Source organism: Cibotium barometz, chromosome 9 (assembly GCF_041138505.1).
Source record: "Cibotium barometz isolate CiBa-2024 chromosome 9, ASM4113850v1, whole genome shotgun sequence".
NCBI classification, from domain to species: Eukaryota; Viridiplantae; Streptophyta; class Polypodiopsida; order Cyatheales; family Cibotiaceae; genus Cibotium; species Cibotium barometz.
Window position 1 is genome coordinate 6,379,479 of NC_141054.1, and position 18,346 is coordinate 6,397,824.

The 18,346-nt window shown below is 45.5% G+C and overlaps 2 protein-coding genes across 5 annotated transcripts in view; both read right to left on the reverse strand.

Annotated features, from left to right (window-relative positions):
• The window catches only part of LOC147635195 (ribonuclease E/G-like protein, chloroplastic), a 79,240-nt gene that overhangs the window by 29,229 nt on the left and 31,665 nt on the right, over window positions 1–18,346 (reverse strand). Inside the window, exon 8 of one of the 4 annotated variants that reach the window (XR_015266611.1) lies at window positions 17,613–17,695. The exons of the other annotated variants lie outside the window; for them this stretch is intronic. The gene's annotated coding sequence lies outside the window, so the exon portion shown is untranslated. The remainder of the gene's footprint in view (window positions 1–17,612; window positions 17,696–18,346) is intronic. 4 annotated transcript variants of the gene reach the window in all.
• LOC147635196 (uncharacterized) lies at window positions 9,016–10,960 on the reverse strand. Its single transcript, XM_086802402.1, has 2 exons — window positions 9,431–10,960; window positions 9,016–9,327 (listed from the first exon to the last, which is right to left on the reverse strand). The coding sequence occupies exons 1-2, from the start codon at window positions 10,618–10,620 to the stop codon at window positions 9,144–9,146; spliced, it is 1,374 nt and encodes a 457-aa protein (XP_086658528.1). The 5' UTR covers window positions 10,621–10,960; the 3' UTR covers window positions 9,016–9,143.

Genomic DNA, 18,346 nt, shown 5'->3' on the forward strand with positions numbered 1-18,346 from the left:
GTCGCAGACGCTGTCCCTCTCCACCATATAGTTCCCGTTCGTCTTCACTAGCTCGACGTCAAGGTACTACCAGGTTTCCAAGTTCTTCCTCCAGGCATCAAGAGAAACAAACTCCATTATTGAAGCTTCTAAAGTGTTATGTACATAGCACTAACACCAACACGGTTAGGAAATCCCTAGGATTAGGGAAAGCACGCGGATTCAAGTGGCTAAGGTTCAGATTTATTAAATCCAAGATTATTGGCTATTTATGACTGGACTGTTATTTATAGCAACAATAAGCACTATATAAGTGAGGCTTGGGCTATTCTTGATTCATTGTGGTTTGCACCTGGACAAAGAGACTACTGATTGGATTGGACTCATGAGAGTGAGAACCTTAGCCCTTGGCTTGGGGGAGGTAGTGCGGGTGTAATTGTCCTGGGAAACCCCTGTTTTTGGGACTGTAGCCCTAGCTTTTCTCTCCGTTGTTAGCGCTGCAGATTGTCTAAGTTTCATGGTGTATAAGGTTGTCACATGGGCTGTGGGTTTGCAGCCAGACATGCAAGGAAAAGTAACCATGTGCGGGTGCCATGAGGACATCAGCTGGCTATCTACTTAGGCTGCATGTGCTCTGAACTGGCCGCCAACAGCAGGCAGAAGATGATGAGAAGAGGTGCAGCAAAACAAGAATTGTGCAGGTGGGCTGCCTACACCAGGCTGTACAGCACCTGTAGCAGGCCGTACTACTTAGGCTGCATGTGCTCTGAACTGGCTGCCAACAGCAGGCGAAAGATGATGAGAAGAGGTGCAGCAAAACAAGACTTGTGCAGGTGGGCTGCCTGTACCAGGCTGTACAGAACCTGTAGCAGGCCTTACAGAGGCCTGTCAACAGGCTGTACAAACTCCAGTTGGCCCAACAGAGGCTGAAGCAGGCAGGTGGTGGCTCTCACAAACTGATGCGCAGAGCAGGCAGACAGCACAGTCGCTCGCACAGAGAGAGAGAGAGAGAGAGAGAGAGAGAGAGAGAATGAATGAATGAATGAATGAAACTTTTCTTAACGTCTTCAAAAGACCACTAGGGTCTATGAGACAAAAAGGTGTTACAAAGTAACCAAGTGTTACACTAATCCTGGTAAAACAGAAAAATAAAACACTGGAAAAAGACTACTAGCCACAAATACAAGTAGCATCCTCAGGAATACATCTGTCAAAATGCACAGTGGAAATGAAGACAACTACTGTAGAGAGCAATACACAGATGAAAGAGAGAGAGAAGCTTGTGTAACTCTGCTATATACACCAATAAAATCCCGGATTAATACATGGAAGAGTGTGGGGGCAAGGGGCCATATACCATTTTATATGGCCCCTAGCTGCTGGTTGACCAGCCCAGAGTCAGCCAACAGCAGCCCACGACCAGTATATGCACAGTCGGCCAGCAGAAGGGCAGTCGACCAGCACAACAATGCAGCCGGGCATCACCAGATCATTTGGGCAGCACAGACACAGTCGGCCAAGCATCTGGGGGCAGCCGACAGCCCACACACAGCTCCAAGAAAATAGGAAAAAATACAGAGAGTGAGGAAAAATGGGACAGACACCAAATACGAGTGGGCACACCCACAACAGAGGCCCTGACATAGTCTATAGACAGGAGATGCCTGCTAACACCCCCTCTCAGCTCCTGGATGTGGAACCAACCCCAGCAAGCTGGAGTGCCGCTGGAGCATAGCCTGAGGTAAAGACTTCGTGAAGAGGTCCACTGCATTGTCCTCCGTCGAACAATAAAGAAGCAAGATGTCACCAACCAAGATCTGGGCATGGAAGACCGAGTTCCAAGCAATAGCGATACACTCTAGTTATCACACTGGATGACCGTGGGCTCCTTTTGTGGAAAGCCAATCTCGCCAAGCAACCTCCACAGACACACAACCTCGCAAGCAGCACCACAAGCAGCCCGGTACTCTACCTCTGTAGACGACGAGGTAATAGTTGACTGCCTCTTCCTGCTCCATGAAACAGCTCCTGAGTTGAGGGTAAAACTGTAGCCACCACATGTAGATCTCCTCGTGTCTGGATCTCCTCCCCAATCTAAGCCACTCCAACCTTCGAGTCGAACTCGTTCCTTTGTTTCACCTCCAATGGTGTAGAAGAGTCCAAGATCCTTCGTACCCTGCAGATACCGCAAGATCGGCAATCCTGCGTCCCAATGAGACTTCAATGGCATCTCCATAAATGAGCTCAACAACCCCACAAGAAAGCTCAAGTCCAATCTAGTGTTCGGCAACCAGATCAATGAACCAACCAGCTTCCGGTACAGAGAGGCATCAACTGGCTCACAAGGATCATTAACTACAAGTTTCGTGTTTGGGTCCATCAGTGACATGATAGGCTTGCAATTCTCCATCCCAAAGGCCTCAAGCAACTCATGGACATACCGCTGCTGAGAGACAAAGAACCCCCTCTAGGTCTGCCAGACCTCCAATCCCAAGAAGAAGTGGAGTAAGCCTAAATAGGTCATCTCAAACTCCTTTGACAAGGCAGCCTTCGTCACTGCAATGTGCTCCATATGACCGCCAGTGAGAATGAGGTAGCATGCACTTCTCCTCTGGCTGGCCACTCTCTAAGGAGAAGGTTATCTTATACAAGGGGTGGGGGAGGGAATAACCACATAGGTGGTCTATAGTGGCTCACCACCACTATTTGTAAGAAAATGACTAGGTCACCAAAGCCTCATGAAGGCTTCCCAACACTTCCGCATACGATCAGAACCACCCTGCGCTTCCCCCACTGGCCGGGAAGGGTATGAATGATGTTGAGCCAAATGCTCCTGATGGACTCCATAGGCGGTGTGTCGGTGCCTTTGATGGCTTCGTTGCATCAAGCTCTCCAAATGTGCCATGCAGCAATGCTGCTACAAATCTCCCATCTCTGGCTCAAACCAGGAGTCCAATGACCAATAGATGGGGCTTAGGACTAGCACTATCGAGATGCAAAGGTGAGAGACCTGAAGGGCTAGCCCCCCACCTTCCTCCTCATAAGCCTTGACAACCTCGGCCTAAATGGCCCAAGCGACAATGCCCCAAGTAATAGTAGGGGAAGAGGTCGTGTCCATAGTGAAGATGCGGAGAATCGGCCACATCTCGAACATGATGCTAATCTACCTCCAATGGCCAACTGCCAAATTCCTATGTGCTAGCAGCAACAGAAAGAGAGTGATCTTCCAAGATCAAAAACTGCCCCAAAGCCTCTTCAAGATATCTGAGAGAAAGTGCGATGTGCATGGAATCCGATCATCCTCACCCTCTGTAACGTGCATCCCTTGAAGTCCTCCAAGGGGACCTCTGATCTCACTAATCTTCCATGAGGTCCAATCAAAAAATGTGAGCAACGCAGAGCTCTCATCCGCGCCATGAACTGCCAAGAGAATAGCATGCCTGGTGAACACTCCCAGCCACTGCGGGGAATAGGATCAGGGATCGGGTCAGCCACTCCAGAGGAATGGCAAAGTCGATGTCGAGGGTGAGTCTATCCTTGCCCCAGATCCCAGTCAAGCCTCTCTCCTAAGCCACTGGGGGGAGCTATCTGAATGTAAGCCAATCTCCAAGGGACCTAGTAGGGCCTGTGCTCAAAGCTCCCTAGGATACATGAGGGTGAGCCCCTAGCATGTGACCACTAGGTAAACAGATCAAGGGGTTCCAAATCAAGGGCTTTCGGAGACGCTCCTTGGAGGCTACTAGAACATATTGCTGAAGGGCCGGCCTGAGGTGATCCCAAGCTCGTAATAGACTGGCTACAAATCAGTCCTCAAAAGCTGGGCTAAAGCCACAGGCCCGCATCTCTGTGAAGATCCATCTAGTGCTCTACGGCCAGGAGCCCCCAAGACTCGGTGTACAGGCGGAAATCCTGGCAACCAAGAAATCCTTCCAAGGCTCACCACCTAGAAGAAGAACTCTAACAATCAGCTTGCCCAAAAGGGCACGGCTCTGAATGGCAGGGTCGATGATGCCCAAGCCAGCTCTGTGGCACGGCTATATGATCACTCTCCAGGCCACCTTGGCCCGGGCAGACCTCCCATCATTGCCAACCCACAAAAAGTTGTAGATCAACCAAGGAACCTGACCAATTCAAGCCCAAGAGAAGGCCCAGCAAGCAGTAATGCACCACATGGTGGCAAGAAGAACCTGGTTCGCCACACCACTACTTGGCCGGCTAAGGAAAGCCTCGTTGAACTAGAGTATAGAAGCTTCTTCCGAATGCTCAAAAGAAGAGGGGTTAACCGCTGCACTGGGGAGATCTTGGATGCCCACCAGGCATCCAAGATTACGACTGCACGTATCTAAGAGATATAAAAATAGAGAGAGAAGATAGAGAGAGGGAGCCAGAGAAAGGTTTAGGGAACTTTGCATAGTACACACACACTGAGCGGGGAACAAGCCCTAATCCCTTTCCAAGTCGAAGTTGATGTCAAGGCACAAGATCTCTGATGCCGAGCATACCACGGGGATGACCCACAAGAATCTCTGACCGGGCTAGTACCAGATCCAATATCCAATATCCAATATCCAATATCCAAATCCAAGTATCCAAATCCAAACTCGTAAGCAAGGCACACAGGTAATATGTGTAGATAACAAAGCTTATTGTGTTCAGCTATAAAGCTTGTTGCCCAAATCGGAGAGGGAGACAATCCACAAGAAGGCCGCACAAGTGGACAGTGTTGGCTAGTAGGCAATGGTGGTAGCCAAGCAAATGGCAGTCGGCAGCTATGATGGATGGCACTGCCCAAAGAGCATACCGGTGGCAACTGTATGGCGGCTGCTGGTGGCAATACCTAGTGCAAACAAGCTGCGTGCAAGCGGCTTCAAGTGATGGAAGTAGCACTTCAGGAGGTGATCACGGCTAGGTGGCGGTGCAGCTAGGTATGCACAAGTAGCTAGGTGGCGGTTGCGGCAGCCAGGTATGCAAGTGGCGCAGGAAGCACTTCACAAGGCACAGCCCAGCAAAGCAGGTGGCACTGGTCAAAGCAATAGGCGGCACTGGCCAAAACAGCACGTGGCGCTAGCGGGGCTAGCCGGCACTGGCCGCAAGTGACTCTGAACACGTCAACAGCACACAGCACAAGCAGCAGCCGAGTTGGCGGCAGCAACAGCAAACAGTGACCAGAAGACGTCGGTGGCTGCTCAATTGGTAGCGCCAGTTGTTGGCAGCAGCGCTGGCGGCGATAAGATGAAACTCCACGCTTGGTGAAGTTGATGAAGATAAGTTCCACTCCATATCGATGATGAGCTTCCAGTCTTTAATGATGATGGCCACGCCTTTTTTTGATGAACTTTCACACACCCTTCAACCGTGGTGATCATCTTGGAGGGATACATGCTTCTTTTATACTTGAGAGGATCCTGCTTTTTGCCAAAAGCTATTGTACTTTTGCTTTTACTTTTTCACTTTGCTTTTTTCTTTTTTTCACTTTATACAATAAATATTTTTCAAATATGGCCAGCTTTTCCCAAAGTTCTTTTGCTTTGCTTTTCTTGCTTCAGGGCCTTGCTTTTTTGGCCTTAGAGCTGCTTTTAAAAAAGTGGCTTTTAGCTTTTTGTTCTGGCTCAATCTCCTCTTGCCAGTGGCGCTCCTAGCTCACGGTCAACCTAGTTTGACTTTTTGCTTTTCTCTGCGTTTTGACCAAGACTGATGCTGTTTCAAGTAAAAACTTCATGGTCCATGTTCCCATGCCTTCTTGTACCTGTCCGGTGTCCGAGCAAGGGTTCCATCATGTGAATAGAGCTAGGAGGGCCAAATAGTTACATTCCCTCCCTCTTATATCGGAGTTGTCCTCAACTGCGGAGTACTAGTGTTCCATATGTTCCAAGTACTAGCCCTATATGGTGAGCTTGTGTATCTAGTCTTTCCCCAAATCCGTGGTGTCATTTGCTCATCTGGCAACATCTCAATGCCTTTTCTTTAACCAATGGCTTTGTCCTTGATGGTACTTCTTCACGGCCTGTCACATGTGTTAGATAAAATAAATGCATACTTACCTCTTGCAAAAACTAGACAGAAGCTAGTCAACAAATAGGTATGCATCATTCACGTCTACTGGGTATTCCAAGTACAGGCCAGGTAGCCTAGAGCCCAGTAGACTATCACATGTCATAAATCCAAACATTGTCCGTGCATCAAAAACAGCACAGAAATTCAAACATATGCAGTGCACAAGTAAAGATCCTCCTGTTCATGGATTGTCTAGTCTGGTCTCAATAGAAATTGATGCTGAGCTATCTGGCTCCCGTAGGAAACTGCTCAATCAATCCTCAAGACCATTTAGTCACTAGGTGCGCCCAAGAGTTCATCAAAGTCATCTGGGCCATCTAATCGCATTGACCGCCTGACTATGAAATCAAATACAGTCATCTGGGCTATCTAGTCACAATGACCGCCCGACTGTGGAATCCAATACAGTCATCTGAGCTATCTGGTCGCAATGATCGCCTGACTGTTCATCAATAGTCATCTGGACTATCTGGTCGGAATGACCGCCTGTCTATGAAATCCAAAATATCTCGCACAAAGGTTTGTCCAATGGGTCATCTGGCATTGTTGCCACACCCAAATACAAATCTTTCTCCTTGGGCTATCTGGCAACGTTGCCACCCAAACTAGAGCATGTCCAAGTAACCATTATATAAGCAAAATAATGATCAATTCCATTCCAATATATATGTAAACAATGAAGAGGGCTAGGGATACAATCCCTCCCTCTTGAATCTATCTTGTTTGCAAGACGTCTATGCATGTACTTCAAATACATCTAGACCAACCGGTTTCTCATAAGCTCGAAGTATATTTGGGTAGTCCTTGAAGTACTCTTCTGGTATCCATTTCACATCCAATAGCGAATATTTCTCGAATAATCTGTTATAGCTCTTCCACCTGTGGTTGATCCTCCAATACAGGCTTCTCTGGAGGTAGTCCCGTATATGGTTTCAATAAACTAGCATGGAAGGCATTATGAGTCCTCCAATGATCTGAAAGGTCCACTGGTAACATACATGGTTGATCTTCTTGGTAATCTAGAAAAGGTCCATATACCATCATTTCCATTCCTTGACTTTGGCAATCCAAAAATAGAATTCATAGCAATACCCTCCCATAGAACATTCAATGGGTGCAGTAATCCTACTCGCTTTTGTTGATCAAGCTTGACCTTCTCACAAACCAAATATTCTCGAACATATTGCTCAATGTCCTCACTCATTCTAGGCAAATAAAAGTAGCTCTCCAAAGCTTGAGTTGTAGACAAGAGGCGGTTTGTCCCCACTTACTTATATCCTTCTTCTCTTGAGACTCAACTCTGGATGGGGATCGATCTTTAAACTTCTTCTATTGAGGTGGATCTCAATTGTCGTTCTTTGTCTTGTCCTCCATCCAAGGCATGTACAAGGCCTCGGCTTACAAAGCTTTGTCTTGAGCTTCCTCCAAAGTTTTCGGTTTTCGGGCTAGCCATATACACCGCTTTCATAAGCTTTGGTCGTAGTCAATTCACAAACTTTCGCATTTCCATTAGCGGTGGAATAGAAATATATGAAGTAAACTTCAAAGAAACAACTGAAAAGTTGTTAAGGTAAGATGCCACATTCTCACGAACTTCCTGCTTTACCTCATCCCACTCTTTTTGCACATATGCTTCAAAATCGCGAGTAGAAACTTCTTCTTGAACGTAACCTTAAAGTCGGTACATGTCTTTGGCTCGGTCACTTCTTGCACCACTTTTAGCCACCAATTCATAGTAGCGCACGTTTCAAAAAACGCGTTTGAAACGTTTTGGAAACGTTTCAAACCTTTCCCATAAGTTTGAAACGCGTTTCAAACTTTCCCATCTTGGCATGTGAAAAATCAATACCATATATGATATTTATATGCCAGAATATATGGGATCATTGATAGCATTCATAAAATGATAATATGTTGAATATATGCATGCTTGTATGATGTATCAGGATTTAGTAATAAGTATGTACTATCATCTATGCATAATGGGCCCATGGCCCATGGGATAGCAAATGCCAAATATGCCAAGGCAGTCATCCATGTTCAAACTTCAAACTCAAAGTTTCAAACTTCAATCCTAGATAAAAACAATGCAAGAAAGAAATGAGCCATGGTGTATGCTGAATATGTACAAACTACAAAGTTCAAATGCCAAACTTTAACTTCAAAGGTTGCAGCCTGCAGCCTGCAGGTTTCAATCATGATTCATGAATCAACAATCATAGATAATACTAAATAGACAAATCACATGACACAGAGTCTCAATGGTAAATGCTCATCATAAGTAAGCTCAAGAGTCAATAGTAAATAGTCAAACACAATCCGTGTCACATGTGACACACAGTACATAGTACAAAATAAAGTAGAAAATAGAATCAGGAGTCAAGACTAAGGAGTCATCCTCCTCAGATGGAGACGACGACGACTCCTCATGGTCATCTCCATCCTCTGATGTCTCTAACTCTGTGCCGGAAGAAGACTCTACCTCAGCTCCATAAATCTCAGGTTCTGTAGCCGTAGCACTCGTAGAAGCTCCATCTCTAGATGCATGCACTCGTGTGATACGAGCTGGTGCCATCAACTCCTCGTAAAGCATAGCATAGATGTCACGCTGCTCCTGAGGAATATCCGGTACATCCTTCACCAACTCTATGTCAATCTTGTCGACATTCACTTGGCGCGGCTCGATTGGATTGCCTTGTTGCTCAATTAGACGGAGGTTGCAATGACAATAAACCAACCGTTCTAATTGAGCACTGCTCAATTTGTTCCTCTTCTTTGTGTGGAAGAGAGCCCATGTGCTCCAGTTCCTCTCACAAGGCCCAGAGCTGCAATCTTGTGAGAGGACTCGCAATGCAAGGCGTTTCTGTCATAGAAAGGACATAAAACTTTGTAAGTAGTCATGATAAAGCACTAAGCTCCCATTGCATCATGATTCATGGCTATTATTGATGTAACATTTGAATACTAAACACTTACCAGTAATGGAGTACCAATCCCATATTTCTCCCACCATGAGACTGGCTGTAGCTGTGTCTCTCTTAGTAGTGTGGTGGGTCTTCCAAACACACGGCTCCCATTGCGATATACCAAGAGCTCATCCTCCAATTTTCTCAAGAGATTAATATCACCTCCTGTCCACCTCTGGATGTACTGTTGCCACCCTTCTTCCAACTCCTCGTTGTTGAACTGCTCCTCATTACGCCATAGAGGATGCAGAGTATATGGGCAACCGAATGGATTGGTCTATGAAACCAATTCCATCTACGGTTCCAAACCTCCCTGATGTCCTGGACCCTATTCATAGACCAAGTCACGAATAACGATTCACCAACAACCAAAGCCAAATAAACCCGACAAGTACAAAACTGGAAAGACATGCATATTGCATATTACATACCTCTCTGCTGATAGAACGGTGCACCGATTCAGGGCTTCTCCAATACGGTCCATGAACTCGTAAAGGAGACCAAGAGTGCTGCCCTCCATGTCTGTGATGCGAAGGACACTGTAAAGAGGCTGAGTGGCCTTCACAAGTGCTTTGACATCATCCCACCAACTCTCTCGCATCACAGCACGCACAAATGCCACTGCCTTGGGCTGCTCTCGATCCTCCCATGCCATCCACTCTCGTGACACAACTGTGCGGAGTAGCCCTTGCTGGACTCTCACTAGCCTCTCAATCACAATGAACATGTATGCAAACCTGGTCTTTGAGGGCTTGAGCAACTCTAGATCACTATGGGCACGGTACATGTAGAGGACTTTTAGCCTCTTGGTAACAAACCTCACCATGCTCCGAGCTATAGCAAAGATCTCAGAAATCCAAGGGATTTTAGCAACATCCTCTATCATGAGGTCAAGACTATGTGCTGCACAAGGAGTCCACACTATCTCTGGGAACTCATCCTCTAACATTCTGCCCATGGACACACAATTAGAGCCATTGTCAGTAATCACCTGCACCACATGCTGAGCACCAATCTCTAACATTGTCTGGCGTATGTGTTGCCATATAAAGGCTCCTGTCACCACCGTCCCTGGAACTGAAGCATCAATGGCACGCATAAACATTACGCCCTTGCAGGAGGACACCAAAATGTTATAAACATTCCTTTTCCGCATATATGTCCAACCATCACATAATATGGTGCATCCATATTTATGCCATGTTGCCTTCAAAGGCTCCATCTCAAGCTGTACAAGATCTTTCTCATCTCTCAAGTGCTTCTTGCGTAAGGAGTCATATTTGGGACCCTCCCACTCATACCCAATGCGGCTAATGGCTCTCATGGTCTTCTTCCATCTTGGAGTGCGCACAATGTGAAATGACAAAGCACACTGAATAAACAACCTTGTCAATTCACGGGTGGCCTCAGCAACTGCTGCTTTCTGAAAACGAGCTTTAATGCTTGCACTCTTCAAAGAAGGCCTAATGGGCAAGGAAGACCTGTGGGCACAAGGAGCAGAGGTAGAACCTACAGCCGTTTGACTCTGCATCTCTTGTTCATCACCCACTCTAGCTCTTTTGGTGACATCCTCCTCCTCTTCTTGAATGTCATCATGGCTGCTTCTTGCTCCCTCCTCCATTGTAGAAGAGAGGCTTTGATATCCTGGGGCACTTTATCACAAGCACCAATGCCTTTGCCTTTTAGACCTGAAAAATGAGCCTTTATCCTGTTTGCAGATCCACCTGAGACCTTATCACAATACTTGCACTTCCATTTTTCAGTGCCTGAACCCCCATACTTGCCCATGGGAATGACATGAGTCCACATTGAATCTCTAGCACAAGGCATTTTGGAAGCCTGGAAGGATGTTGCCCAAATTTCAAGTTTTGAAATTGGTGCAAAAATCAAGCAAAAATATGAAAACAGACAAGTACCAACCTTGCTAGCACGGTGCACAGGTCCCGAGGGGCCAGGTGGCGGAGAAATCACACGAACGAAGGCAAGCGTGGGGAAGGACAGTCAACTTTCTCCTCTGTACTATGCATGGCGTGTTTTTTTTGCTCTCTGGAAAGCGACTGAATCGACTCATATGACCCGTCTTAAATAACATTAAAAAATAAAAAGCCAAGTTTGAAACGCGTTTCAAACTCCCAGACGTTTGAAACGTTTCAAACGGGTCTGCTAAAGTTTGAAACGTGTTTCATAGCAACTATGCACCAATTCAAGGCGGCATCCTTCAAATGCATGCGAACCATTCGAAGTTTATACTTTTCGGAGAAGTCCTCTCATCAAGCTGCTTGACAAAGAATAAAGCTTTTTGGGTGTCCTACTTACCATAAAAAGCATCAAACTTGACGCTCCTCTCTCCCAGCTTGAAGTCCATTTTGCCAGTTGAAACTCGCGGCAGTGCCCGAGGGACTAGAGCCTTTGACACACTTGTTGATAACATCAATGCATATCAAAACACTTAAACATTTAAACATGGCCACAGCCTTAACACATATCCATCATCACTTTGCATAAAACATAAAGCTGGACAAAACATCCACAAATGCTGAAAATGGAGCTTGCACACGTGACACCGCATAGAGGCCGGAATGGGCCGACCCCCCCTTGGAGTATTTTATTACCCAAGGAGAATAATATCATGTTCAAGCTTTGAGGGCCTTACTCTCCCCACGGAATGTCGAAATGTCATAACACAGCCCAACACGAGGCAACCGAGCCGCAACACAAACTGTAGAAATGCCGAGCCAACAACATAATCCATATACCTCCGTGTGGGTACTGATTCTTCCCCAAAAACCACGGGTCTTCATGCAATAGAGCTGGTACAGTAAGTACAACTCTCCATTCAGCCGATACAGCAGGTACAATGGCTGGTACAGCCGGTACAGTGGCTGGTCCAGCAAGTACGATGGCTAGTACAGCAAGTATAAATGCTGGTACAGCATGTACATTGACTAGTACAGCAGGTACAGTGACTAGTGCAACAAGTACATAAGCTAGTACAACCGATACAATGGATGGTACAACAAGTACAACAAGTACAAGGACTAGTACAGGCAGTACAATGGTTGGTACAGTAGGTACAAAGGCTGGTACAACAAGTACAATGGCAAGAAATCATAATAAATGATTAAATACCCTTGCCTTCAGTATTTCTTCATGATGGAAGCCTCCAAAACAGTCCCCAACAGCCGATATTCTTCATGGGCAGCCTTCAAGTGAGAGAGAAAGAGAGTAGCCATCATTAGGGCAGCCTGTAACGGTGGTAGAGGCTAGTGTGTAGCAAGAGAGCCTCCATCAATGAAGAGAGAGGGCTCCAATTTATAGATTTGGGCCTCCCATGAGCTAAAATGGCAAGAGAAGGCTACAATGACAAGTGGAGAGCCACACAATAGCTGAAGTGACAAGTGTGAGGCCACTTGTCTCACTTTGATCCATTTTCTAACAAGTGTCAGGCCACTTGTCTCACTTTGATCCACTTTCTTGCCACATGTCCCAATCTAAGAGATGGGTTCTCCCATAATCTTTAGCTCTAAAAATATCCCAACTAGTAGACATTCTGTCATAGGCACTTTGACAACTCTTGGTATCTGCTCAATTCCAGATGTAATGACGCGAACATAATTTCCATCGGAGTCAAGCCAAAAATAGAAACTCTCCTAAATTTTAGGAGTGTGGTCCTTTGTATTCTAGGATAATCCCCCATTCCCAAACCTTGTACTTTCCAAATATTTAGGCATCCTGGAGTCCACCAGACCCCTTTCATACTGGGAAATGTCCAGGCTGGTGACATCCTCCCCAGCTTCTTAAAAGTTGTCCACAACTTTAAGCTTCAAGCCATATATTCAAGATATAATCATGTCCCGTCAAGTGGACGAGACGAGACAGTCTCAAAAATCTAATATATCTGAAGATCCATGTCCCAAAGAAATGGGTGGGACTAAATAAGTCTCCATAATAGCAATATCATGTCCCAAAATAAATGGGCAAGACAAATCAGTCCCATAAGTCCAGATATCATAATCCATGTCCCAAGTAAATGGGCGAGACAAAATAAGTCTCCTGCCAATAAGGCATCGGTCCACATGACCCTTGGCATAGATATAAGTCCGTGCCAACCAGGAGTCATGTCCACTTTACCACTTGCACTCCGTGTTGGTACTCTCACCACACACCTTGGATGAGAGGTGGGCTCAAGTAACAAGATAAAACAATCACTCGCAGACATAGATAGCCTGGTGTTCTATAAGCATTTCTGGTACACATAGTTTGTAGGCATTTTGGCCACCAACTCACATTACCCTCTCAAGTGCCCATGTTCCCTTCCATCTGCTCTCTATTGTTCCATCCACACATGGTAGAAACAATCTTCAAGAGAGCACGTAGGACAAGAGAACACTACACACGGCATTTTGTGCTCGACACTACTCTCTGAAGTACCCATGTTCCCTTCCATCTGCTTTCTATTGTTCCACCCACACATGGTAGAAACAATCTTCAAGAGAGCACGTAGGACAAGAGAACACTACACAGGGTATGTGAACCATGAGTTTCATAAGTCCAATGCATCCCAAATAAAGGGAGCTATAAAGAATAATCCATAAACCTGAGAATGGATCCAAATCCCTAGAAAAGAACTCCAGGAATCCACAGACCTGTATACCATAACTCTTACCACATACTCCATGCTAACCACACGCCTTGGAGTAGATGTGGACTTTATCCATAAAAGCATCATATCCATGAGATATCCAAAGATTTCTTCTTTATAAACTCGGACAGATTCGTCCATAGAAATTGCTTGTGAAGCCCAATATCTATATAAATCTCGTCCAAGAAAGAAATCTCCAAAGATATAATCCATCCCAATAAAGGAAGCCATAAACAATGTTTCCTTGAAACCATCTCAAGGCAAACAACACCACCTTTCTTCTTGCATGGCTATGCAAGGGTTAGTGAACATCAAAAATACTTCATAGTAAATAGCAAAAGCACCAACTTTGCAAACTTAAAGTATACTTAGCTTTTCTCTGCCAGGTTGGTCATGAAACCAAAAGAAATATATCGTCACCATATCCTTCAGATATCCTGAGAGATATCTCCATATAGGTTGCCTGTAAGCTTGATAATATAATCCACAATATCCATATGGAAAGAGTGCTAAACGTGTGCACATAAAGCCAACTCCATACTTCCACAAGATAAATTTTGTGAATTCATAAATCCTTAGATCAACAAGTTGTCTACTGCTCATGCTCATGCTCTTGCTCTTGCTTCATAGGCTATGAAGTGGCTGGCCATGCTTAATAGCAATGATGGTAAGTGTGGTCCCCACTTGAGATCTTTTCTCTTCCTGATTGATAGAAGAAAGCCTCCGCTTCCAAGAAAGCCTATGCTCTGATACCAATGAAACTCGTGGCGGTGCCCGGGGAACTAGGGCCTTTGACACACTTGTTGATAACATCAATGCATATCAAAACACTTAAACATTTAAACATGGCCACAGCCTTAACACATATCCATCATCACTTTGCATAAAACATAAAGCTGGACAAAACATCCACAAATGCTGAAAATGGAGCTTGCACACGTGACACCGCATAGAGGCCGGAATGGGCCGACCCCCCCTTGGAGTATTTTATTACCCAAGGAGAATAATATCATGTTCAAGCTTTGAGGGCCTTACTCTCCCCACGGGAGATGCCGGATTATCCATATACAAATGTCATAACACAGCCCAACACGAGGCAACCGAGACGCAACACAAGCTGTAGAAATGCCAAGCCAACAACATAATCCATATACCTCCGTGTGGGTACTGATTCTTCCCCAAAAACCACCGGTCTTCATGCAATAGAGCTGGTACAACAAGTACAACTCTCCATTCAGCCGATACATTAGGTACAATGGCTGGTACAGTCGGTACAATGGCTGGTACAGTAGGTACGATGGCAGGTACAGCAACTACAACTGTTGGTACAGCATGTACAATGACTAGTACAGCAGGTATAGTAGCTGGTACAGCAAGTACAGACGCTGGTACAACCGGTACAATGGGTGGTACAGCAAGTACAACAAGTACAAGGATTGATACAACCAATACAATGGCTGGTACATTAGGTACAAAGGCTGGTACAACAAGTACAATGGCAAGAAATCATAATAAATGATTAAATACCCTTGCATTCAGTATTTCTTCGCGATGGAAGCCTCCAAAACAGTCCCCAACAGCCGGTATTCTTCATGGGCAGCCTTCAAGTGAGAGAGAAAGAGAGTAGCCATCATTAGGGCAGCCTGTAACGGTGGTAGAGGCTAGTGTGTAGCAAGAGAGCCTCCATTAATGAAGAGAGAGGGCTCCAATTTATAGATTTGGACCTCCCATGAGCTAAAATGGCAAGAGAAGGCTACAATGACAAGTGGAGAGCCACACAATAGCTAAAGTGACAAGTGTGAGGCCACTTGTCTCACTTTGATCCATTTTCTAACAAGTGTCAGGCCACTTGTCTTACTTTGATCCACTTTCTTGCCACATGTCCCAATCATAATCTTTAGCTCTTTTTATATCCCAACTAGTAGACATTCTGTCATAGACACTTTGACAACTCTTGGTATCTGCTCAATTCCAGATGTAATGACACGAACAGAATTTCCATCGAAGTCAGGCCAAAAATAGCAACTCTCCTAAATTTTAGGAGTGTGGTCCTTTGTATTCTAGGATAATCCCCCATTCCCAAAGCTTGTACTTTCCAAATATTTAGGCATCCTAGAGTCCACCAGACCCCTTTCATACTGGGAAATGTCCAGGCTGGTAACATCGTGGGGAGAGTAAGGCCCTCAAAGCTTGAACATGATATTATTCTCCTTGGGTAATAAAATACTCCAAGGGGGGGGTCGGCCCATTCCGGCCTCTATGCGGTGTCACGTGTGCAAGCTCCATTTTCAGCATTTGTGGATGTTTTGTCCAGCTTTATGTTTTATGCAAAGTGATGATGGATATGTGTTAAGGTTGTGGCCATGTTTAAATGTTTAAGTGTTTTGATATGGTATCAACAAGTGTGTCAAAGGCCCTAGTCCCCCGGCACCGCCGCGAGTTTCACCAGTTGATGTAGGCTTCTTTGTCTTCTATTCCCTTACCTATCCCGAAGAAGCTGCATCTGAAAGAGCAGGCCTTGGAGTAGCCTCCCTGTCTCTACCTCAAGAAGCAGACTTGGTGGCTCTAGATCCTTCCTAAATGGTGACCCCTTTGGCACGAAGATAGGCTTTGCTAGCTTCAACTCCTTCGGCTTCAGTGGCTCTTTCCCTAACGAATTCTTCAAACATTTGAGCCGTTCTTTTGTCATGCTTTCTTTTGGTTCTCCAAACTAGGAATTCTTCATCTCTGAGAAACCAAGACTTGTGCTTTTCCGAGTAAAAACTTCATGGTCCCTGTTCCCATGCCTCCTCCTACCTATCCGATGTCCGGACAAGAGTTCCATCGTGTGAATAGAGCTAGGAGGGCCAAATAGTTACACATAATCTCGTTGAGGCTGCTCTGCCGCCTTCCATGAGATCCCAGTGACGATGAAAAAAGGAGACCTTTTTGGTCTCATGGATCCGCTGGGTCATTTGAAGCTCTTACTGTATCTTTCTTTCTTTCTCTCTCCCTCTCAGCACTTTTTTGTTCACCATACTATGAGATCCGAGGGGGATTTCATTCTCTTCTGGGAGGATTTGGCCCCCTCTCACGGGTCATACGGTATGAGGATGAAAGATGTTTGGCCATGTATTTACTGAAGCTTTGCCGCCATCACAGTGAGGCCATGCTGATGTATACTCCAGGAGGCAGAGCCTGTGTGGCACCTCCCAGACTTCCATCACAGATTTCTTTGGGTTACAGCCCACCGACTAGAGAGGCCCAACCAGAGAAGCAGCAGGACCAACAAGGGCCACGACGGTCTAAATGGACGCATGATCCTCTTGGCCCATGTACATGGGGTGTCATTAGTGAGGGAGCGCGATCCCTTCTGAAGCCAAACGCCAAAAATCTCAGAGGCCTCATCCCTCCACCTGGCAACTGTACATCCAGGATATCCTGCAACAACACGGGGAGCTCCGGGTTGATTGACTGTTTTTATTCAGCTCTCCCATATCCCATCACTTATTGTACTCTATACCTGGTATAGTAGGATCTAGATTTTTCATCTTGTATAATCTCATAGTCTGAGATCTTCACTTTCAGTTTTCAGTTTTAATTTACTGTTGCTTTTTCTCATATCATCCATGACAAGATTTCATGGACACTACGTATACATCATTTTGGTCTCCTAGACCCTTTGGGTCTTTAGAAGACATTAATATAACTTTCTTTCTTTCTTTCTCTCTGCATGCACATACATGCAAGTGTGCCGACAAGATGCACATGACTCAGAGAATGTTATATTATGCAATGACTCAAAATTTCATGATCACCAGCAAAAGTAGATTTCGACTCACATACCCAGACAGGTCAAAGAAAGCCCGTCATTTTTTACAATGTGCACATTCTCTACACTAAAAAACAACTTTGACAGCATTAAACCAAGCATCCAAAGTTTTCTCCTACTGACTCTACAGAAAAGCCATCCCGTATTTAAGCCATCGCACCTCAAAAGGCCAAAGTGTCAGCAGTGGAGATAGCAGTGTCTTTGCTCTCCCTCCTCTTCCGTCGACCTTGTGATACAGGCCACCTGGACATGGACGGTCCTGTAAGTTTCCTTGTCAAGCTTGTCGTTGAGATGAGTTTGAGTAAACAGGCCCAATTTGTGACCTACAATGGCAGTCTTGGAATGCACCATCACCACATCTCCCAATCGCCCATTAATCAACAAGGGATCTGCCTATACAGTCATGTTCTGCATGTAAATTCACCACAGTGATGCAAAATTGTGAGGGGAGTGTTGGACAGCTGTGGATGAACTGCCTTTGTTGTCTTCACAAATTATGAATTTACAAAATCCCTTTAGGACAGGCAACCAAGGCAACCTCTATGAGTGAGCCCAAGGCATTATGAGGCATCAACCAAGAAACCACTCTCAAGGCAAGACCAACTGAGCAACAGGGAGTTTTGACAAGCATGGGCTGCAGAAGCATCTCACAGACAAGTGGAAGCTTGGGTCTTTGTTCATGACATCTTAAGCTATGAAATGGCTCTAGCAAGGTACTTGTGTTAAAGCCTCCAACAAGAGAAACCACGAAAAATGAGAAAATGCTCGAAAAGACAGTGAGAAAAAACCAAGAAGACAGTTTAGGCTAAGAGGACAAATGAAAATAAAGGAATAGAGGAGATAGAAGTTAGGAAAAGGGGCCTCCAGCCCTCCTCCCCCTTCCCCCTCAAATCA